This window comes from Camellia sinensis, chromosome 11, assembly GCF_055761805.1.
Source record: "Camellia sinensis isolate YWXY chromosome 11, ASM5576180v1, whole genome shotgun sequence".
NCBI classification, from domain to species: Eukaryota; Viridiplantae; Streptophyta; class Magnoliopsida; order Ericales; family Theaceae; genus Camellia; species Camellia sinensis.
Window position 1 is genome coordinate 6148485 of NC_138971.1, and position 19719 is coordinate 6168203.

General features: G+C 36.9%; 1 protein-coding gene across 1 annotated transcript in view; it reads left to right on the top strand.

The window, feature by feature from the left end:
- The first annotated feature begins 14684 nt into the window (after positions 1-14684).
- The window catches only part of LOC114301372 (WD repeat-containing protein 26 homolog), a 38755-nt gene continuing 33720 nt past the window's right edge, over positions 14685-19719 (top strand). The window contains exons 1-2 of the mRNA XM_028246341.2: positions 14685-15070; positions 16024-16849. Coding sequence (XP_028102142.1) covers positions 16052-16849 — 798 coding nt within the window. The 5' untranslated portion in view covers positions 14685-15070; positions 16024-16051. The remainder of the gene's footprint in view (positions 15071-16023; positions 16850-19719) is intronic.

Sequence of the window (19719 nt, forward strand, 5' to 3'; positions counted from 1 at the left end):
TTTGTAACTAAATCTTTATCTAAAAATATAAAATTTAATATTTACAATTTTTGAATAATTCATCAGCTGATTTTTATTCTATTTATTTATTTTTTGTAGGATCAAACCGTTTCGCAACAAAAATTATGTTTGTTTTAATTTTTGAATTTGTTTATTTTATTTTTTTGTCCTTAGTAACTTTTTTTATATTTGTGAACAACTCTGAAATTTTATTGTCAAAAACAAGTAATAATGAAAAATGGCATTTTTTTGTGTTTTTTTTTTCAGTGAACTTTTTGCATATTTTTATCACACAATATTGCCCAATGTAGACAGATTTTCATCGGGTTTTAATAGTGTAATACAATTGTGGAACAATTTGATCATGAAACAAAAAATTCAGGTGATAAATCATCTAAAAATTATCAAAATTGAATTATATATTTTTAGATAAAAATTTAATTATAAAAAAATACATAAGTTACCTAAAATAAATAACAAATAACTATTTAATCCGTTAACCAATCATAAGATGTCACATCATTTGAGATCTAGGAGTTCTTACAACCTGAGTTGGAGAAAACTTTTTTCTATTGGTGTAACATCCACAAAATACTGAAACCCGGTCTAACAAATATAACTCACATTCAATTCATTATTCATGCGGAAGCTAACAATTCAATGGTCATTTCATACTAAAATCCCTATATTTCATTTATGAGTTTCATCTACAGATTTACAAAATAGGATCACTTGCGCTAATACATTCATCATTCCTATGATATGAATCTATAGCATGTGACCATGATAATGAAGGCTAAATAAATACAAATTTATGCCTTAAAGACTACAAGTTCCAAGGTCTTGCTCGGGTTACGTCAAAAGTAGATTTTACATCCTAAAACATACAAGCCCTTGGCGATACAAAATAAGAAACATAAATGAGCCTTGTGCTCCAAAATCCTCCTGCTCCAAAATCCTTCATGGCCATCACCTTGAGGCACACCATCAGCACCTGAAAATAATTTTCCACATAGGGATAATCATAAAGCTCAATAAATATAATCTTAATGAAGTGCATGAAATTTAACAATATCATGAAGTGAATGCAAATCAAATACCATGCCAAAACCCATACAATGCACTTGTTCAAAAACCATTACAAATCAAACATTCTTTTCGATAAAATAAGGGCAATAAATACGTCTGCAAATAGTCTCATTGAGCACTATTAAAACCAATTTACTGGCTTTTAACTAGAAGAAAATCAAAACCTACTCCGCACATATTTTAGAACTTTCATCGTGGACCTAAAGCCAATTTAATTCTCAACAATTCATAATCCTTAACCAAATTTGCCAATGTATTTACCCCATTTTCTAAATACATTTCAATTGTTTTTAATAATTTCAAAAATTCACAATGCATTTTTCAAAATAGAAATAAATTAAATTCAGAAAATCATGTGAATGTTCAATGATATGCATGGCTTGTAAATGTTTCAATTTACCTCGTTCACATAAAATTTCTATAACACGTCAATACAACCCTCCACTTGTTACCAAAATAATTATCTCTATTTTAATGGATTCTAATTTAGGCAATATATAGAGCATAATTCAACATTCTTAATAATTCCAAAAATAGGAGTGATATTTCAAATTCCCGATATTCTTTTCTCAACACAACAAATGCTCATAATTTTCTGAGAATTCGATAATTTCTCAAACACAAAACCAATTTCTCAAATCTCAATATTTTATGGTTTATGAAAAAAATTTGGGGTTTCTCATCGTAAAGTAAATTTCTTAAATTTAATTGTCCCACAACCATATTAAGCAAACAATTGAAAATTTGGTAAGATATTCAATAATTTCTCCTCTTTTTGTGCATTAAATATAATTTTAACAAAATTCTAATCTTCAAAATAGTTATAACTATCAAAATCGCAAATAAAAGAGTTAAAATACATACACAACGTTAAGAAAATTCTTACCTCAAAGCTTAGAGGAGGAAAAGAGAGAAAAGCCCCAAATTTGACGTCACTGGAAAATTGATCTACTTCGACTAAAACGATGCCCTTGAGAACTAGGTTCCAAAACTTGATGGATTTGTTAGGATGGAAGTGTTTGTAAAATTTTATATAGAAATGGGAAAGGAAAGAGAGAAAAAGAGAGTTAGAGAGAGAGTGGTGAGAAATGACTCAAAAAGGAGAGGAGGGATCAGATTTGAGTGAAAATGGGTCCAAAATTCGACGCTAAAACATAGAACCCCGCACTTGTAGAGCCCTTGGCTGCATATGCGGTTGCCTCTCCCATATGTGCAGTGCCCCCATGGAGCATGTGTGGTTTTCTGCAATGTATGCCAGGTGGTGACTCTTCCTTGGTGTACGTGCGACGCAACTCCCTGCACGTGCGACGCTAGCCTTCCGCACATGTGAGCCCATGCCCATAATCAAATTTTTCTACTACATCTATCCGTACATGTGGGCCCTCCTGGCCGCATGTGCAAGGACCACCTGGTAGCACAAAAGTGTTCCTAAGGTGTCCACACTATTTGTCTCCGTTCTAATGCCTAAAACTCAAATTTTCTAACTCGGGAAAATGTTAAGTCGATTTAACAAGAATCAATTCACAACACCAACATGTCAAACGACACTTAAGACAACTAGACAAACAATTTGAAAAGGCATAATCAAATCGGGTCAATGACCCAGGACATCACAATTAGGGAGTAATCTCATTGAATATAATTGGGTACTTAAGTCATAGTTCTATTTTTTAATCTTTTGGGCCATTAAGTCCAAACTCTAATTTCTTTAAGCCAAAATGACACAATTTGTTCAAAAAGATAACTATCTATTGAAATCAAACCAACATATTTCTTTTTTTCTTTTTTTGAATGCCAAAAATTTTATAAACAATAACCCAGCCAAGCTACAAGGAAACATAAACAGAGCAAACAAGCATCTACTAGGAAACAAAGCAAACAAGCTCAGGGGGAGGGTTGACCATCTAATTAACTGGAAGAGAACCTCTTAACCCCGCACGAGCGACCTAGTGGGCGGCACTATTAGCTTTCCTATGGCACCAAAAGCCAGACAATGATGTTGTACTAGAGTTTTAATGTCTTTAACCATCGAGCCATATTCTCACGGCGAGACACCTTGCTACGACCCAAACCCACCCTTATAGATTTAGCATCGTAACCGACCAGTAATCCATAGATTACCGAAGGCCTCTAAATAAAAAATCAGATTATTAGGGGCTAGTGGAAGCAAATAACAAATATGCAATGTCCATTGAGCTGTGCATACATATATGGGACAAAAAAAATTTAACATTTCTATATATATATATCGTACATCACCCTTACAATATCACATTTGTATGGATAAGACGAAAAAGGACGTAGCCCTAATTACAAAATAAACAAAAACTTGAACTTTAATTACATAGCCATGACCACTTGACATATTCGGAACCTCTACGGGAGGCAGATAGGTTGGCTGACAAGACAGAGGCCAGGCAGAAGCCTCTAAGCCTGGTCATACGCCTGATCATCTACATACATAAATAATACAGTGAGTTAGAGTCCAGTGAATAACAACAAAGTAAAGGATTTATGAATGATGTTCATCACAAATTCAGAAATCAGAATTTATGTTAGAAACATATTCGTATACATATTTAGATTTGTGAACAGTTATATGTGGTACATCCATTAGCTAACAGATCAAATTGGTCAAAAGACCCACATGTATAGTCGGTATCGACGACCATAAAGGTCAACATCTTTGTACACAAATAGCCATGGTATTGTTACCCCCAGGTGAGGGCCACGTGAACATAGGCCTTGGTATTGTTACCTCCAGACAAGGGTCACATAAACATAAGCCACGGTATTGTTACCCCCGGGTGAGGGCCACGTGCATATTGGCCACAATATTGTTACCCCCGGGCGAGAGGCACATGAACATAAGTCACGGTATTGTTACCCTCGGACGAGGGCCATGTGAACTAAGGATGCCATAAATACATTTAAGAAAAAATGGACATTCATTCATGATTCATAAAATAGAATTTCAAAAAATAGATCATATCATTTCAATCAAAAAATACTTATAATCAAACATAGCTTTACAGAGTTGTTACTCATGGATAGTTTAAGAAGCAGATCAGATAGATCAAGCAGACGTTAACGTGTGACCTACACAAATATCTAACATATACACATTGAAACACAACATCACTTCCTTGATCAAACTTGACTTCTCTTGTTTTTATCTGTCAAAATAGTCTGAAGTTTTACTAGGCTTATTCTTTCTTTATTCAAATGAATCGGGTTCTCATTTCACATATTCTTTTATTATTCTTTCATTACTAAGTCTTTTTCCAAATAGACCGATTTCTTACTTGGCTTCTTAATCAATCATTATTAAATAAATGACTTATTCCTTAACCGACTAATTTATGTTGATTGCTAGCTTATCAATCTTCATTGAGTCATAATTCTTGCTTAAGAATGCTTGAGAAGAGATGAGATTGAAAATATGAAATAAATGCAACTTTTCCAAAATATGCTGATAAGAGTTGTTCGCTCAAGCAAACTTCTGGTCATTTGAGCGGTATGTAAAAGATTGCAAAAGTATTGGAAGCCTTCAATGTGTGCTCGAGCAATAATTTGTTCGCTCAGGCGGTCTATAAAATTTCCAAAATTTCAAAATTTTCAAAAATGGTTTCTAAATGCATCTTTCAATCTTTAAACCACTTGTATAAAAGTGTCAATTCTAGAGAAAGCTCACCACACCACCTGTCATGCCATAACCGAACGCAGTCCCCAATCCCTATCTTCAACCGAGCCCTCTTCTAAAATCCTCCTACGCTAACCAAATCCCCTTCCACACTCCACAACCATGGGATTGGCCTACTCTTCCCGAACACCAACCATTTCGGCCTAAACCAAACTTCACCATTACCACCTTCCTCTATAAACGATCTCTCTTCCCCACAAAACGCCATATAACCACTTCCCCAACAAAGCCATATTAAACACAGTCAGATAGCGAACCCTTAAACCCTTTTTCTCCTTAGGCTTACAAATCTAATCCCAAGCCACCAAATGATAATGAGTAATTGCCTCTTCATCACCCCACAGGAAATCCCTTTGTAATTTCTCAATCTGCTTTACCATTGACACCGAAATCACATGAACGGACATAAAGGAAGTCGGGATGCTTGACAAAACACTCTTAATCAGTGTGAGGTGCCCCTTTTTGGATAAATACTGCCTCTTCTAACCCGCCAACCATCGTTGTACACGATCCACCATCCCGTCCCACACCCTATTCACCTTGAATGAAGCCTTTAAAGGTAGGCCCAAATAAGAAACCGATAGAAAGGTCACCTTACACCCCAAAATAACTGTCAAGACTGGTAATCTATCCACCTCACCAATTGGAATTAACTCAGATTTTTCTAGATTCACCCGTAACCCCAAAACTACCTCAAAGCACAGCAACACACACCTCAAATACACAATCTGATCTGGATCCACGTTGCAGAAAATAAGGGCATCATCCATGTAAAAAAAATGATATACCACCAGAGTAGATAGATCCGTTCCCACCTTAAAATCCTTCAACAAGCCACCTTGAACCGCCCTTGATAACGGCCGCCCTAGCGCCTCCATAATCAAAATAAACAAAAACGGGGACAACAGATCTTCCTGCCGTAACCCCCAAAGTATAAGAAAGAAACCAGCCGGGGATCTATTGACTAACACCGACATTTGCACCGTGGAGATAGAAAACTGAACCCAACTCATCCGTCTTTCCCAAAAGCCCACCCTTTCTATCACATACAAAAGAAACTTCCAATTTACATTATCATATGCCTTTTCAATATCTAATTTACAAATAATCCCATCATTTTCCTACCGTAGCCTTGAATCTATACACTCATTAGCCACTAACACTGCGTCTAAAATATACCGACCACCCACAAAAGTGTTTTGGGACTCGGATACCATCCCATCCAATACACCTTGAAGTCGGTTCGCCAAAACCTTGGCCAATAACATATAAACATTACCCAAAAGGCTAATAGGCCGAAAATCCGAATATCCTCTACCCCTCATTTCTTTGGGATCATAGCAACAAACGTCGCATTAAGACTTTTCTCAAATTGCACTATCTGATAAAACTGCTCAAATATAGCCGCCACATCCACCTTTACCACCCTCCAACAGTGCTGAAAAAAGGGAATAGAAAACCCATCAGGCCCAGGAGCCTTATCCGTAGGCATACTTTGCAAAGCCCTGAACACCTCATCCTCTGTGAATGGTCTCTCTAACAGAACACAATCCACCTCAGAAATGACATCAAAAGTAATCCATTCAAGCTTAGTCTCTAAGTGTCCCAATCATCCCAAAATAAATGCTCATAAAAGCGCGTTATGCTTGCCCTGATGTCCTTTGAGGATGAGAACTCCATTCCATTGACTCGCAACCTGCCTATCTGGTTCACTCGTTGATGAGCATTGGCCATATGATGGAAAAAAAACTCGTATTCCGATCCCCATCCTTTAACCACAAGCACCTAGATTTATGGTGGAAACTAACCTCCTCCATATGAGCAACATGCCCAAATTCCTTACGAATTGCATCTTGACAAGCCAAGTCCTCCTCAGTCAATATTTTCCCAACCTCTTTCTCATCCAACCCCTGTATCACTACTGTAGTCTATAATGTTAGCCTTCTGAACCTCTAATCGACCAAAAACCTCTATATTCCATATTCTCAATTCAATCTTGAGCAATTTTAATTTCTAAGCTAAACAACAACTGGGCTCCCCTAATACATTGAAACTATCCCACCAGCTCTTTGTTATCTTTCCAAAACCCCTGGATATTAACCACATATGCTCAAACTGAAATGGCGTCGATCCCCCTCTGATCCCACCACTATCCAATAGAACTGGTCAATGATCCGACACCGGGCGCTGTAATCTCAATTGAGCCACCTGTGAGAAATGCTCCTTTCACTCCCCTAAGACCAGAAATCTATCAATCATTGCTCTATCCTCAGACCAAGTATAATCGTCACCTTGAAACGATAGATCCACTATATTATCAATAAATGAGGAAAAGACATGTATAGACCCCACCATCGAAATGGCTCCCAACTTCTACTCTATGCTTTGAACCACATTAAAATCGCCACCCAAACACTAAGAAAGCCCCAACGAAAAGTAATATATTGTAGCTCCTTCTAAAAGTTGGCTCGCTCCATAATGAAAACCCATCAAAACTTATTCGCAATATAGCTGAACAGACATGATAATGAGTAACTGCCCACCTCTACATCCTCCATCTCCACCACCCTCTGGTCCCAACACATAAGAACTCCACTTGTTACCCTAAGAGCAGGTAAATAGGTCCAGTCCACAAATTGCCCCCCTATAGCTCCTTTACAACCTTCCCACCAATGTAGTCTATCTTTGTTTTCTGAAGACATACCACATCCGCCCTAACACTTCTAAGTAGAGATCGGACTAACACCATTTTTCCTGGATCGTTCAAGTATCGCATATTCTAAGACAATATTTTTAACCGCATGATAACATCAATTGATTTCCACACCCCTTTCTTATGTCCCAAACCATCCCTCCAAAACCTGATCATAATTGATGGAGTACTCCAGTTTTCGTAACTCTCTGGCTTTCTTTCCATTCTGGTCGACATATTGTACCTTCTGTCAAGAGGAAGCACCCCATCTCCAAGATTCTTCAATCGTAGTAAATACTTCATAGCCTCGTCCTCATGTCTTTTAAAAGAAACACCCAGAAATTGACTCACTTCATTGATTCGATTCAATACCCAAGCCGAAACCTCTTCAGTATAAGGAGGATCATCTCCAGAAACACCTTGTAGCTCGACTTTTTCGCGCCGCCTTCCGGAAGTCAAAATAAGCCTTACAGTGTCGGACTCCCGCGGTTTTGAATCTGATTCCACAAGTGCAATGTGAAATAGATAAACACCAAAGAGTCCAAATCTGGCGAATCTTTTGGAAAATCGATTTTGAATCAAATTTCAAAAAATGGACTGTTTTGCTAGATACAGAGTCGCTACTTAAATGTTTTATTTTGGGAAAATTTAGGAAACCCATGACTCGTGCCAAAGGCCACATATCCATCATCACCAAGATTGTCTCAGCTCGGGAACTTAGGTACAAGAGGAGAAGGTCATGAATTAAGCACCTCCCACTCGCCCGATCAAAAATCGGCCTCTACTAATCATGATATGAATCTTATTTTACATTATATATTCTTGTTCCGGTTATTAATCTAGCATTACTATGTGAAATAAGAGTTTGTGAATGTAAAATAAGATTGGAACACTTGAGTCATGTTTGTTTTCTGAAAAGAGTTTGTGAATTTACCACTTGAAAAGTGGGTTTAAATGTGCATGGCTCAAATTATTCCAATTCAAGCAATTAGCCTTCACTCACAAGCATACAAGCATGTATATCAATTAAGCACTTAGTCTCATGGTAAGCATGCTAGACATGGCAACAATCATACTCATGCAATATGCTAAAGCGAGGAAAGGCTCACCTAGTATTCCAAGTCAAAAAGACATAAGAGAGTTAGAAAAAATGCATGATTCCTAACTATGCAATATGACTAATGCAACACATGTGATATGCAATCTAAAATAGGCTCGGTTACTTAACATGGCATATGAATCAATTGATAGCATGTGGTTTAAGCATGTATTCAAATAAGTATTAAACTAACAATGCAGTTGGAATGATGAACTGAGTCTCGGTGCATGCAATATAAGTGGATGCAAACATGAAGAATGCTAGTTTAAACTGATGTCCCTATACTAACCATCATAAGCAGTTAAATAAAAGGGAAAAAGACGTGGGGTTGGAAGACATACACATTATTACAACATCATGCTCTCACGAAGGAGAGTCCGAATGAATAAACTAACTAGCTAACTATTTAAGCTAAGTTAATTAATTAACTATTATAAACCAAATGAAATAAATTAACTCACAGCTAATTAACTACTTTAGCTAATTAAATAATTACAACATAAGTATAATTAAAAGAAGTAAGTAAGCTAAACAACTAATTACTTCACCTCGGGAAGCGAGGAATGTACATGCACATGTTCGATTTCCACCCGAAAAGCCACTATTTTGCTTCTAGAGAGCCTCTGTTGCACAATAGAACACATACACTGTTGCCCACTTCCAGAATGGCTCTGCTCTGCCAAAGGAACACACTGTTGAATTTTGCATTAGTCCCTACCGGCCACTGGTGAGGGACATCGGCCACCAGTGGTAGCCTGCTGGCTATCAAAGGTGGTCTGCCGGCAACCTGCTGGCTATGGAAAGTGGCTTGCCAGCCACTGCTACCTAGTTCATCTTGTTGCAACAGAGGACAAACAGAGTATGCATAGGGTATTCTCTAGCATTGTCTGCACAACGCACCCCCATTTTTCATGAATGAATCAAAGGAGAAATAAACTTAAGCCACAAACCACTAACTCAAATAATTTCATTGCATGATGGCTTGTGAATCAAAGTGTGTAAGTTCAATAAATGCAACAAAATATGACTGTAACCTCTTTCCTTTCATGAATTGATTAAGGGAAGTGGTAACCTTGGAAACTTGAATCATTTCATCACTAATGAGTATAAATTGCCTCAAGTTTCCATGTGTTCAATTAACGTCCGATCGAATACAACCAAATTATTATCTTGCACCATTTTAGCCTCAATTTTAGTTACTCAATTTCAAATTACCATATATTCTTTAATTCATTAAGTCCAATGGTGAGTTTAAGTCCTCTAAATGGAAAGAAGTGTCAAACAAGGAGTTGTTCTTGGCATGAGAGATGTAATGCCCTAGTAATGAACCTCCAAAGAGATTAAACCATTTAGCATGGAATGTCTCTTTCTCTTGCTAAAAACAACATATATGGGACATTAATTCACCACTTTCAATTATATTACAACAATATACAACATAACAATAAATCAAAGCAAAAGAGCAAAATAAGTAAGAAATGCAATAAAATAAAAGGTTTATGAAATTCACCTTCTAAGGAAATGATGAACTCCTTAGTTCACAAACTCTCTCTTGATCACCCTCAAGTGTAGGAAGTGTGTTCTCAAATCCTCAATTCGAAATTATGGAGTTTATAGTATGGAAAGTGGCTAACTCTCTAATTTTTCTCACTTTCAATCAATAAACACTCTTTCTTATCATCAAGGCAATTGATCTTTGGCTATATCAAAATTTTTGGGGTGGTTTTGATGTATGAAAATGAGGAATTTCAGTAGCTATGGAAGCTTGGAAGTGTTTTGGAAGATAGAAGTGTGTTTAGCTCAAAAACTCAACATTTCTCTCATTTCTTCCTCTTTTCTCTAGTACAAATGTTTTCTCCTTAATCTATCCTCTTGCTTCTCTCAACAATATGATGTGTATATATAGGCTAAGCAAGGCTAAGCAAGTAGAGAAATGGTGGAAGACAAGGTGAAAGACAAAAGGAAGATATTGAAGCTAATGGAGCACTAGTAGAGCTAATGAGAGACAAAAGTGGAGCATTATCTATAACGGATCAAGCCTTAGGTAATGGAGGCTGAGTGTATATATATTTGGTGGTGAAATATCAGAAAATAAGTTAATGAGGTGTCCCAATCGAACCACAAAAAAAAGAGAAGAGGGTTTGATGCTATTTCGGGCTGGTTCAACAAAATCTGCTCTTAAGCTCAACTTCAAATGGGCATATCTCCCTTATCTGAACTCGTTCTTAGGTGATTCTTGGGTCTAAATTGAAGCCCCAAAAGTCTACTTTCCAATGGTGGTGGTCTCATATTTAAATTCCAAGTGTACAAAGAGATATGCCTAATTTAGTGAAGACTATTCATTTTAGGTCAACAAAATCTGATCGTAAGCCCAAATTCAAACGGGCATATCTCCCTTATCCGGACTCGGTTTAAGGTTATTCTTGGGTCTAAATTAAAGCCCCAAAAGTCTACTTTCCAATGGTGGTAGTCTCACATTTAAATTCGAAGTGTACAAAGAGATATGCCTAATTTATTAAAAGTTGTTCATTTCCTTCTTAATGATTTGACGCTCATTCTTTTCCTAAACTAGTTCTCTTTCATTCCCTCTAATTTCCTTCAAATCCAAACCTATGAAGAATATGTTTTTAAAATAATTTTTCAAAAAGTTCACCTCCTTTCCATTTATTTTCACTCTGTCCTTACTCGGTTTATTGAAAAGTGCAATATTTTAATTGAAATGGAAGCCTCAGAACATCGTAGAAACATTTGGAAAAATATTTTGAAAATAGGGTTTAAAGGTGTAAAATAGTTTGGCCAAAAATGTGTGGAAGTTGGTATTAAAGCTCAAATTCTATCTCTTTTACTGAAGATTCTGTGAAAAACACATTCTAATTGTCATCATCGGGCAATCAAAAGAAAACACCCATGTCTTAGAACCCGTCAAAATAGGGTGTATACACACCTTCTCTGCCTTCGACTCTCATTCTTCTTTCGCAACAGTCAACGTGTCTATCTCAATATCCCATTTCATCGGCTGAATCACCATCGCCAACTTGTCTTCCATAGTGGCCCATCGAGTTTTGTTTGCTGACTACATCTCCATGTAATTTCCCCCAAATCCCGACATAGTCTGATGCTGCTCCTTTGACGTGGACTCTCATGATGCGATAAGCATTCCCTATCTCGAGGATACTTAAGATGCTGAGCACTAGACGACAGCCTCCCTGTCATGACCCAAACCCGTCCCTAAAAGTTTGGCATCGCAATCGGCTAGTAATCCTTGGATTACCATAGGCCTTCCTGTACAATCAAAATTAATCAGGGCTAGCGGAAGTAATATACAAAAATACTAAGAGTCCAATGGGCTGTGCAGCTATATGAACAAACATAAGCGTTAATTTACCCACATAACATTAAATAACTTATAACATAATATTTTATATAAAACATATGCATGTGTCGAAAATGTTCTTCATGACCAAAATCTTGGCAATGTCCTTCCAGACCTAACTCGGAGGCACACAAATCAACTTGGTAGGCTTCAAAACGGTGGCTTGGCTAAAGTCTCCTTCTAAACTTGCCCTCCAGAACGCTCACCTATACATATACATAAAAATAGTGAGCTAAAGCCCAGTGAATAACATTAAAGTAAATAGGTTAGTGAATGAATTCTAAATATATCATATCTGTAAAACAAATCATGACACAATTATTCATATTAGTCTCATATCAAAACATAACATAATGGTACCTTCCATAGAATATATCACGTATCGTCTTCCGACTAGAGTCATACGTTCCGAAAACCGATTAAACACATGTCACTACAATGAAGTGGCTAACGAGATCTCGTATCACATATATGTCATGGACCCGCATTTACATGCCGTCCCCCATGACTTGGGATTATCTATGAATGCCATAATAGATTCGCAAATAAGACATTCGTTTACATAATCAAAATACCATTTCAGAAATTATAACTTATCGCATAATAGTAGAAACATAGTTCATATCAACCTATCTTTACAGAAATATTACTCGCAGTGGCCTTCCAAAACCCGTGGCTCGATCTTCGAGTCTGGGCCTACAAACACAACTATTCATAGCACAATTTCTCAATACACATTCAAGTTATACAGTTGATTCTTAACCTTATTTAGTTATCTGCTACTTGCTCATTCAGTTACTTCCATGTTTCTTTTACTTATTTTCATGCTTATGAGATGTTTATGGCTATAAACTACACGTGAAAACCATGTAAATGAAGGCTCAGAAGTCAGAAAATGGAAAGAAAACAAAATTGAAAAATCTACCTTGTTTAGCCATACGTGCGGTAGTCTTGCCGCTCGTGCAGTGCCTTGGCCGGATGAGCGGTGGAACTTCAGAATGCAATTTTGGCCAAAAAGGGATTGGCCGCTCAAGCGGTGGCCCAGGTCGCTCTAGCGGTTTGGGTATATTTTTAGTTCGAACTTCTGCTTTTGAATGGAACCTTATTCTTTTACAAAATCAACTTTATTTTCATGTAATTCAACGCTCAAAACTCAACAAAACAAGTTGAATGAATAATTCTAACATCAAATAAAAATCATACCTTTAAAACAAAATCCAATTTCCCATCAAGCAACCAAAAATCATGAATTAAATGTCAAAAACCAAACATGTAGTTAAAAGCTCCAACTCAAGCTTTCATGGAGGAATTTCTTTCAAACCTTAGAAGCCATGCACGAAAACAAGTCTATGAACATGAATTACATGATTTGATGTCATACATGGTGAATTTATGAGCTAATTTCCACAAATCTAACAATACATGTTCATATAGGTATTCTCCTTTACTTTACCCCACAAACACTCTCAATGAAACATGAATTCTTCCACATACAACTTAAATTCCATAGATTGATGAGTATATCATTTCAAATTCATGAAATTATAGAAAGATCCTTACCTTTGATGGTTGTTTTGGCCTTAAACTCTTTTCTCTTCTTCGTTATCTTCTTCTCTTAGTCTCTAGAAGTCTCTTTCTCTCTCTCTCTCTCTCTCACACACACAAACACACACACACACACACAGATATTTCTTCCTCTCTTTTGTTGAGCCTAAGCAATATATATGTATATATACTATCTAATATTTAATTAAATCCAATTTAATCCATTATGAATCAGATTTTTACAAAACTCCATATTAAGGCCTCGTTTGGCAAGAGGCTATTTTAGCCAATTAGCCAAAAAGTTACTAAATTAGCCAAAAAGCCAACAACTCATACCAAAAAGTCAAAGATTCTCTTTTCTCTCTACTTTTTGCACATCTTTTCGTAATTAGCCAAAAAGTCATCCCAAACATATAAGTTTTTTTTACCTACCTTTTTAGCCAAATAGCCAAAAAGTTACTAAATTAGCCTGTTCCCAAACGAGGCCTAAGTCTTAAAAATCACACTAATCACAAATATGTATTTCGTTATGGTTTCTGAAGCCTCTAATGCCTTCAATTTGCAGTGTAAAGTCGTAATGAAACCATCCAAACACACCTTAATGAATTAGACGAAATCAATTTTCAATTAAACTTCTAAATGACTCTAAAAATTTCCATTAGCATATTCATGTACTCAATTTCGATTTTTGAACCTATTAAGGTCATCAATTTCAGTTCCAAAGTCGTAGCCCCAACAGATATTTCTCAAATTTCGACAAATATTCTCAAATTAATTCATATTAACGCATAATTAAGAAAAATAATTGTAACACCCATTTCGGGGTCGTTACACTCCCAGTGTCCTCCCGATGGTCGGGCTCCTCCACTGACGACACTAACTCGCCGTCGTGTTGCTCGCGAAGCCCCAATCCTTCAAAAATCGTCAAAAAGACCCAATGAACATCCGGATTGTCTTGACCCGAAACGGGTGGGTCGCTTGTACTAGACCTTAGCAAACCGTCACCATTTTGGAGGCCCAACACAAACCTGTCACAGCCCAAACCATCTTTCTTGTGCTTAGTGGCTGTGGCCCAAACCTGTTTACCCCCAAAGTGAACCGTCACATTTTGGGCCTTAAACAGGCCCACACGACCAACCCGGTCCCTAGCTTGGTGACCAGGCCCAAACCGGATTGGCCTGCCCTGATCCACATCCAAACCAAATCTTTGTGTATATATACATGTCCCCCCCATCTTCGCGAAGATCCTCCGATCATTTCGTCCCAAATCACGCTCTTCCTTATCCATCCTGACATCACCGGCGGCGAAACAGGGTCCACCAACGGACTGGCTTCTACCCACACCGGTAGCGAGTACTTCCACGAGCCCCACTGTACGGAGACCAGCGATGGCATTCCTTGGGCGCTTCGAACTCTGAGACGAACCCATCCCAGATCAGACGACGTCTCATCCGCCTCCACAAATCCACCGCAGCGATTACCAACATCACGATCACCAAACGCTTTCCGAACCACAAGGTGTCCACCATTCCAAGTGTAAATCACGGCCCTCTGCATCACGCTTTGACGGTAAAACAAACACGAAAGCTTGCCTCCCACCATCTGTTTCCCCAGTTGGAGATGGCCGCAAAACTAATATTGGTGTCTTTGTTTTAACTAGAAAACTTGAAAATTGCTTTTTGCCCTCTTTCCTATTTTGGAAAGCTATATTTGGACTTCTGAAATTAGCGTAAAATGCTGCATAATTATATTTATGTTTAGTACTTACTAGCATTGATCAATTGCATTTCTGTATGGGCATGTTTGATTGGGTGGATTAGAGTCTGGGATTGGGATTATTAACCGTGATTATTAATCCGTGGAGTCAATTATCCTATATTTGTTTTAACATTTTGGTTTAAGATTATTAGTAATCGGTAGGGGTGAGATTATTAATCCAATGGATATTAATCCAATTGGATCTTGAATAGCACACTTAGGCCATGTTTGTTTGGGCGGACTGGATTAGTATTCCTATGACTAATAGTCCTAGGACTATCAATCCGTTGGATTATGTATCCTATCTTAACTAATAGTCAAGTTTAAAATAATTAATCCGTACTTCAATTGTTTAACCAAACATCGGATTAATAATTTTATTGGACTATTAGTCCAATCCCAAGCTCATGTCCACCCAAACAAACATGACCTTACTTCACTATTAAACATGACCTATTTGTATTCTTGCCATTATTATCCATTTAAAACTGGAGACATTGAGAACCACAAGGTTCATGTCTACATAACAACTGCTGTACTCGCCATGTGGCCATGTTATTGTTTTGCTTTCACAAGCTCTTTTTGTGCTCCTTGGTTATATATATTTTTGCTGTTTGAAATTTATTTATACATGCTTTCCACAACTTTTCTCCCCTGTCTAAGTTGTGCATGAAATAGTTCCTTTCCAAATGTTTCAACGTGGCACTTTTGGGGGCAGATGTTTTTCTTCTAATCATTTCTAGTTTTTTTCTGCTTGTATCTAGAACGTTCATGGGCTAAGTTTGGCATTTCATGGGAGGTATAGAGGACACTGAACCACCTTTGAAACGTGTGAGAGTTCCTCCAGGAGATTTGGAGAAATCTTTTGACAACTCATCTTATCTAGAGCCGGTATCTGGCTCTTTGGGAGACGCTATGGCTAGGCCGTTATTCTCCCAAGGAGATGGAGAAAGGATTGGTTCAAAAGGAGTTTTCAAGAAGCATGAATTTGTGAAAATTATAACTAGGGCATTATACTCTCTTGGATATGATAGGACTGGGGCTCTTCTGCAGGAAGAATCTGGGATACAGTTGCACCCATCAGCATTAAGTTTGTTTATGCAGCAAGTGCTGGATGGAAAGTGGGATGAAAGTTTGGCCACATTGCGCACTATTGAGCTGGCTGATGAATCCATTGTGAAATCAACATCTTTCTTGATATTGGAACAGAAGTTTGTAGAGCTTTTAAAAGTGGGAGAATACATGGATGCTCTGCATACTCTTAGGAATGAGATTGTGCCCCTTTCCATCAATACAGGCCGAGTTCATGAACTTGCTACTTGCATTATCTTACCTTCTCAGTCTGTTGTACTTGGGCTTTCCAGTCAAGATAATGTTGGTGCAGACTCAAGGTCAAGATTTCTTGAGAAATTGCTGAAGTTGCTTCCTGCAGCTGTTATGATTCCTGAAAGAAGGTTGGAACATCTAGTTGAGCAGGCTCTTGAAATGCAGCAATTTAATTGTGTGTTTCACAACACATTGGACAATGAACTGTCTTTGTTGTCAGATCATCAGTGCGGAAGAAACCTGATTCCTTCTCGAACATTACAGGTTAGATGTCTTCTTTGTTCAAGATACATAGATAGATTCTAATCTCAGTTGCTGCTGTTTCTACTTGTTCTTTTCCTCGTCAGTACTGGAAACAATATAAATTTCTCATGATTTTAGATCGTGTATAAGTAACATGAATTGTTGGTTTGTTAGGAATGATTAAATTTGATGTCAAATCAATATTATGTAATTGTTTGAAGTGCTCTATTGAGTTCTGTTTATGCACTTCTTCATAGAATAAGGAAATAACTGTTTAGGGTGCCTTTTGATTGCCGTTGTTTATGTGCAAATGTGTTATAGATGACTGAACTTACATGAGTTTGTGTATGGATAATCTTTTTGTCTCATTAGTATTTTTTCTCATTGCAAATATGTTGCGAGAATCTTCCTTTTGCTTGTGATTTCTATTCGTTGGCATTGCTGTAATGTGTCTGCATAAGCATGCACTGATATGGATGACTGACACAGCACTGTCACAACAAGGTTTCATATCCCAAGAGAGGTAGACAGAGGGGAGGGTGTACTTTAGTCATTGTTGGAGAAATCGTGAGATAGACCTGACAAGAAGAGCACACAGTTAAGTTTCCTTCTGTTGTAAGTACTTGTGCTGCATAGCTTGTGGTACATTCATATAATCAGTTTTTTTTTAAGGAAAAAAATGAACTGAGGTGACTAGGCCTCCTAAAGCCTAAAGCCCGAGGCAATGGCTTCATTGAAGCAAGGTGAATTCTAATGAATATATATATATATATATATAATTTATAAAAAATTTATAAATAACATAGACAAAAACTCAATAGCTCCAAAAAAATGACGAATCCAACATTCTAAATACTAACAACCAACAAATCCAACATTATAACTACTAATATTCAACAAATAGCATAAGACACCTAACAAACACTAAGGAGCCGTTTAGTAACATGCATGTTTCCAATTTTTTTTTATTATGTTTACAAAAATTTGAAAATTATATACAAAAACTCATTTCATGCCTATTTTCATTTCCAAAAAATTGTAAACAGTTTGCAAAATTTATTAAATTATTGCAACCCAAAAAAAAAAATTTGTTTTTCACTCGTTTTGAAACTAAGTTTTCATTAATTCTTCTCTCTGCGCCACTATCTCCTGCCATCACCCACTGTTCATTAGGGGTGTTTGGTGGGGATTATACAAGCAGCTTATAGCTTATTTTAATTTGGGAGTTTGTACTAGATTGTTTGGTGCAACTTTTGCGTATAGCTTATTAGGTAGAAATAACTTAAATAAGTTGAAAAAGAATCGATTTTCCAAAAGCTGGGAGATGGGTGCTTTTAGCTTTTGCTTTTTGAGTATCAACTTTTACCTTAAAATAATCTCCACCAACACACCCATTACCCTTTTTGTCCACCATTGTCAACGACCTCCTTCAGTTACTAGCTCTGGCCACCCTCCACCTCCAGTCACCGCCATTGGCGACCTTCTCTAACCACCATCTCCCATGGCTAGCAACCACCTTCGACCTCTGTTAACCACTTCTCGCTGATAGCAACCAACTCTTGCTGGGGGCAACCACCTTTGGCCACCATCTCCTGTAAGTTACCACCTCCATCTATTGACAACAATCTTCGGCCGCCACCTCTCACTTGCAACTACCTTCGGCCACCTCCTCTCACTTGTTTTCAAAATAAGTTGTTAAAACATGTGTGTACCAAACATATTTTTTGTTTTGTTTTTTTCAAAACTAAATATAAATATTTTTAATGTTTTTTGTAAACAAAAAAAGTAAAATGTAAGACTAAGGCCTCGTTTGGGAACTGGCTAATTTAGTAACTTTTTGGCTATTTGGCTAAAATATGAACTAAAAAAAACTAGTATGTTTGGGATGACTTTTTGGTTTTTTACGAAAAGATGTGCAAAAAGTAGAGAGAAAAGAGTATCTTTGGTTTTTTGGTATGAGTTGTTGGTTTTTTGGTTTTTTTAGTGATTTTTTGACTTTTTGGTTAAACGGGTCGCTTCCCAAACGAGGCCTAAGTTTGTATGGGAGAAAGCTTGAGGGGGAATGTGAATGTGATTCCTTAGTTCTCATGATTCTATCGCTTGGAATGAATTGAAATAGGAAAGTGATTCATGATTACTCATTCGAGCAAGAATTACATTCCCAAACTAAGTAAGAATTTGATTTCCCCACTTCCCATGGGAATCTCACATACTTGGAATTTTATCATTTTTCCGTAGAGATTTTCTAGCGAAACCAACTCTTGAATAACATTGATACATGAATTTTATTACTAATAATGAGATTACCATATCCCCTCAGGTTTCTTGTCATCCAAACATAGCTTAAGTGTTTCCAAATGATACCTACCATTTTATCATTTGGAAACATAAGAAGGGAAAAAAAATTGGTGAACTACTCAGCAAATAATTTTGTCCCCATGGCAAAAAATGGTGACATCTACAGATTTTATCAAGTCCTTCATGGTTGGATAACAAAAGGCGGAATTCATATATTGTCAAATAAATTGAGCGAGGTCAGTGTTATTGTAGAAACCTTAGGAAAAGTCTTGCAATTGTTAGAAACCTTAGAGATGGTCAATGTAAAGAGTTTGGTTGTTTTTTATTCAAAAATTGTAGACTTGTCTTTAGAATTGTTCTAACCTTTGTTAAATAATGCATTAGCGCATTAAGGCTAAATAACATAGTTTAGCTTATCTACTAATAATGCAAAGATGATGGGCATATAATACACTTAGACCAATATAATTTAAAATTTCTAAAACATTACTGACTCAATAAACTTGCAAAAACACATTAAACCTAAATTTGTGGCGTAATTGTGAGAATATTAGTGTATCTCATATATAGAGGTACACTAATATTCTCACAAT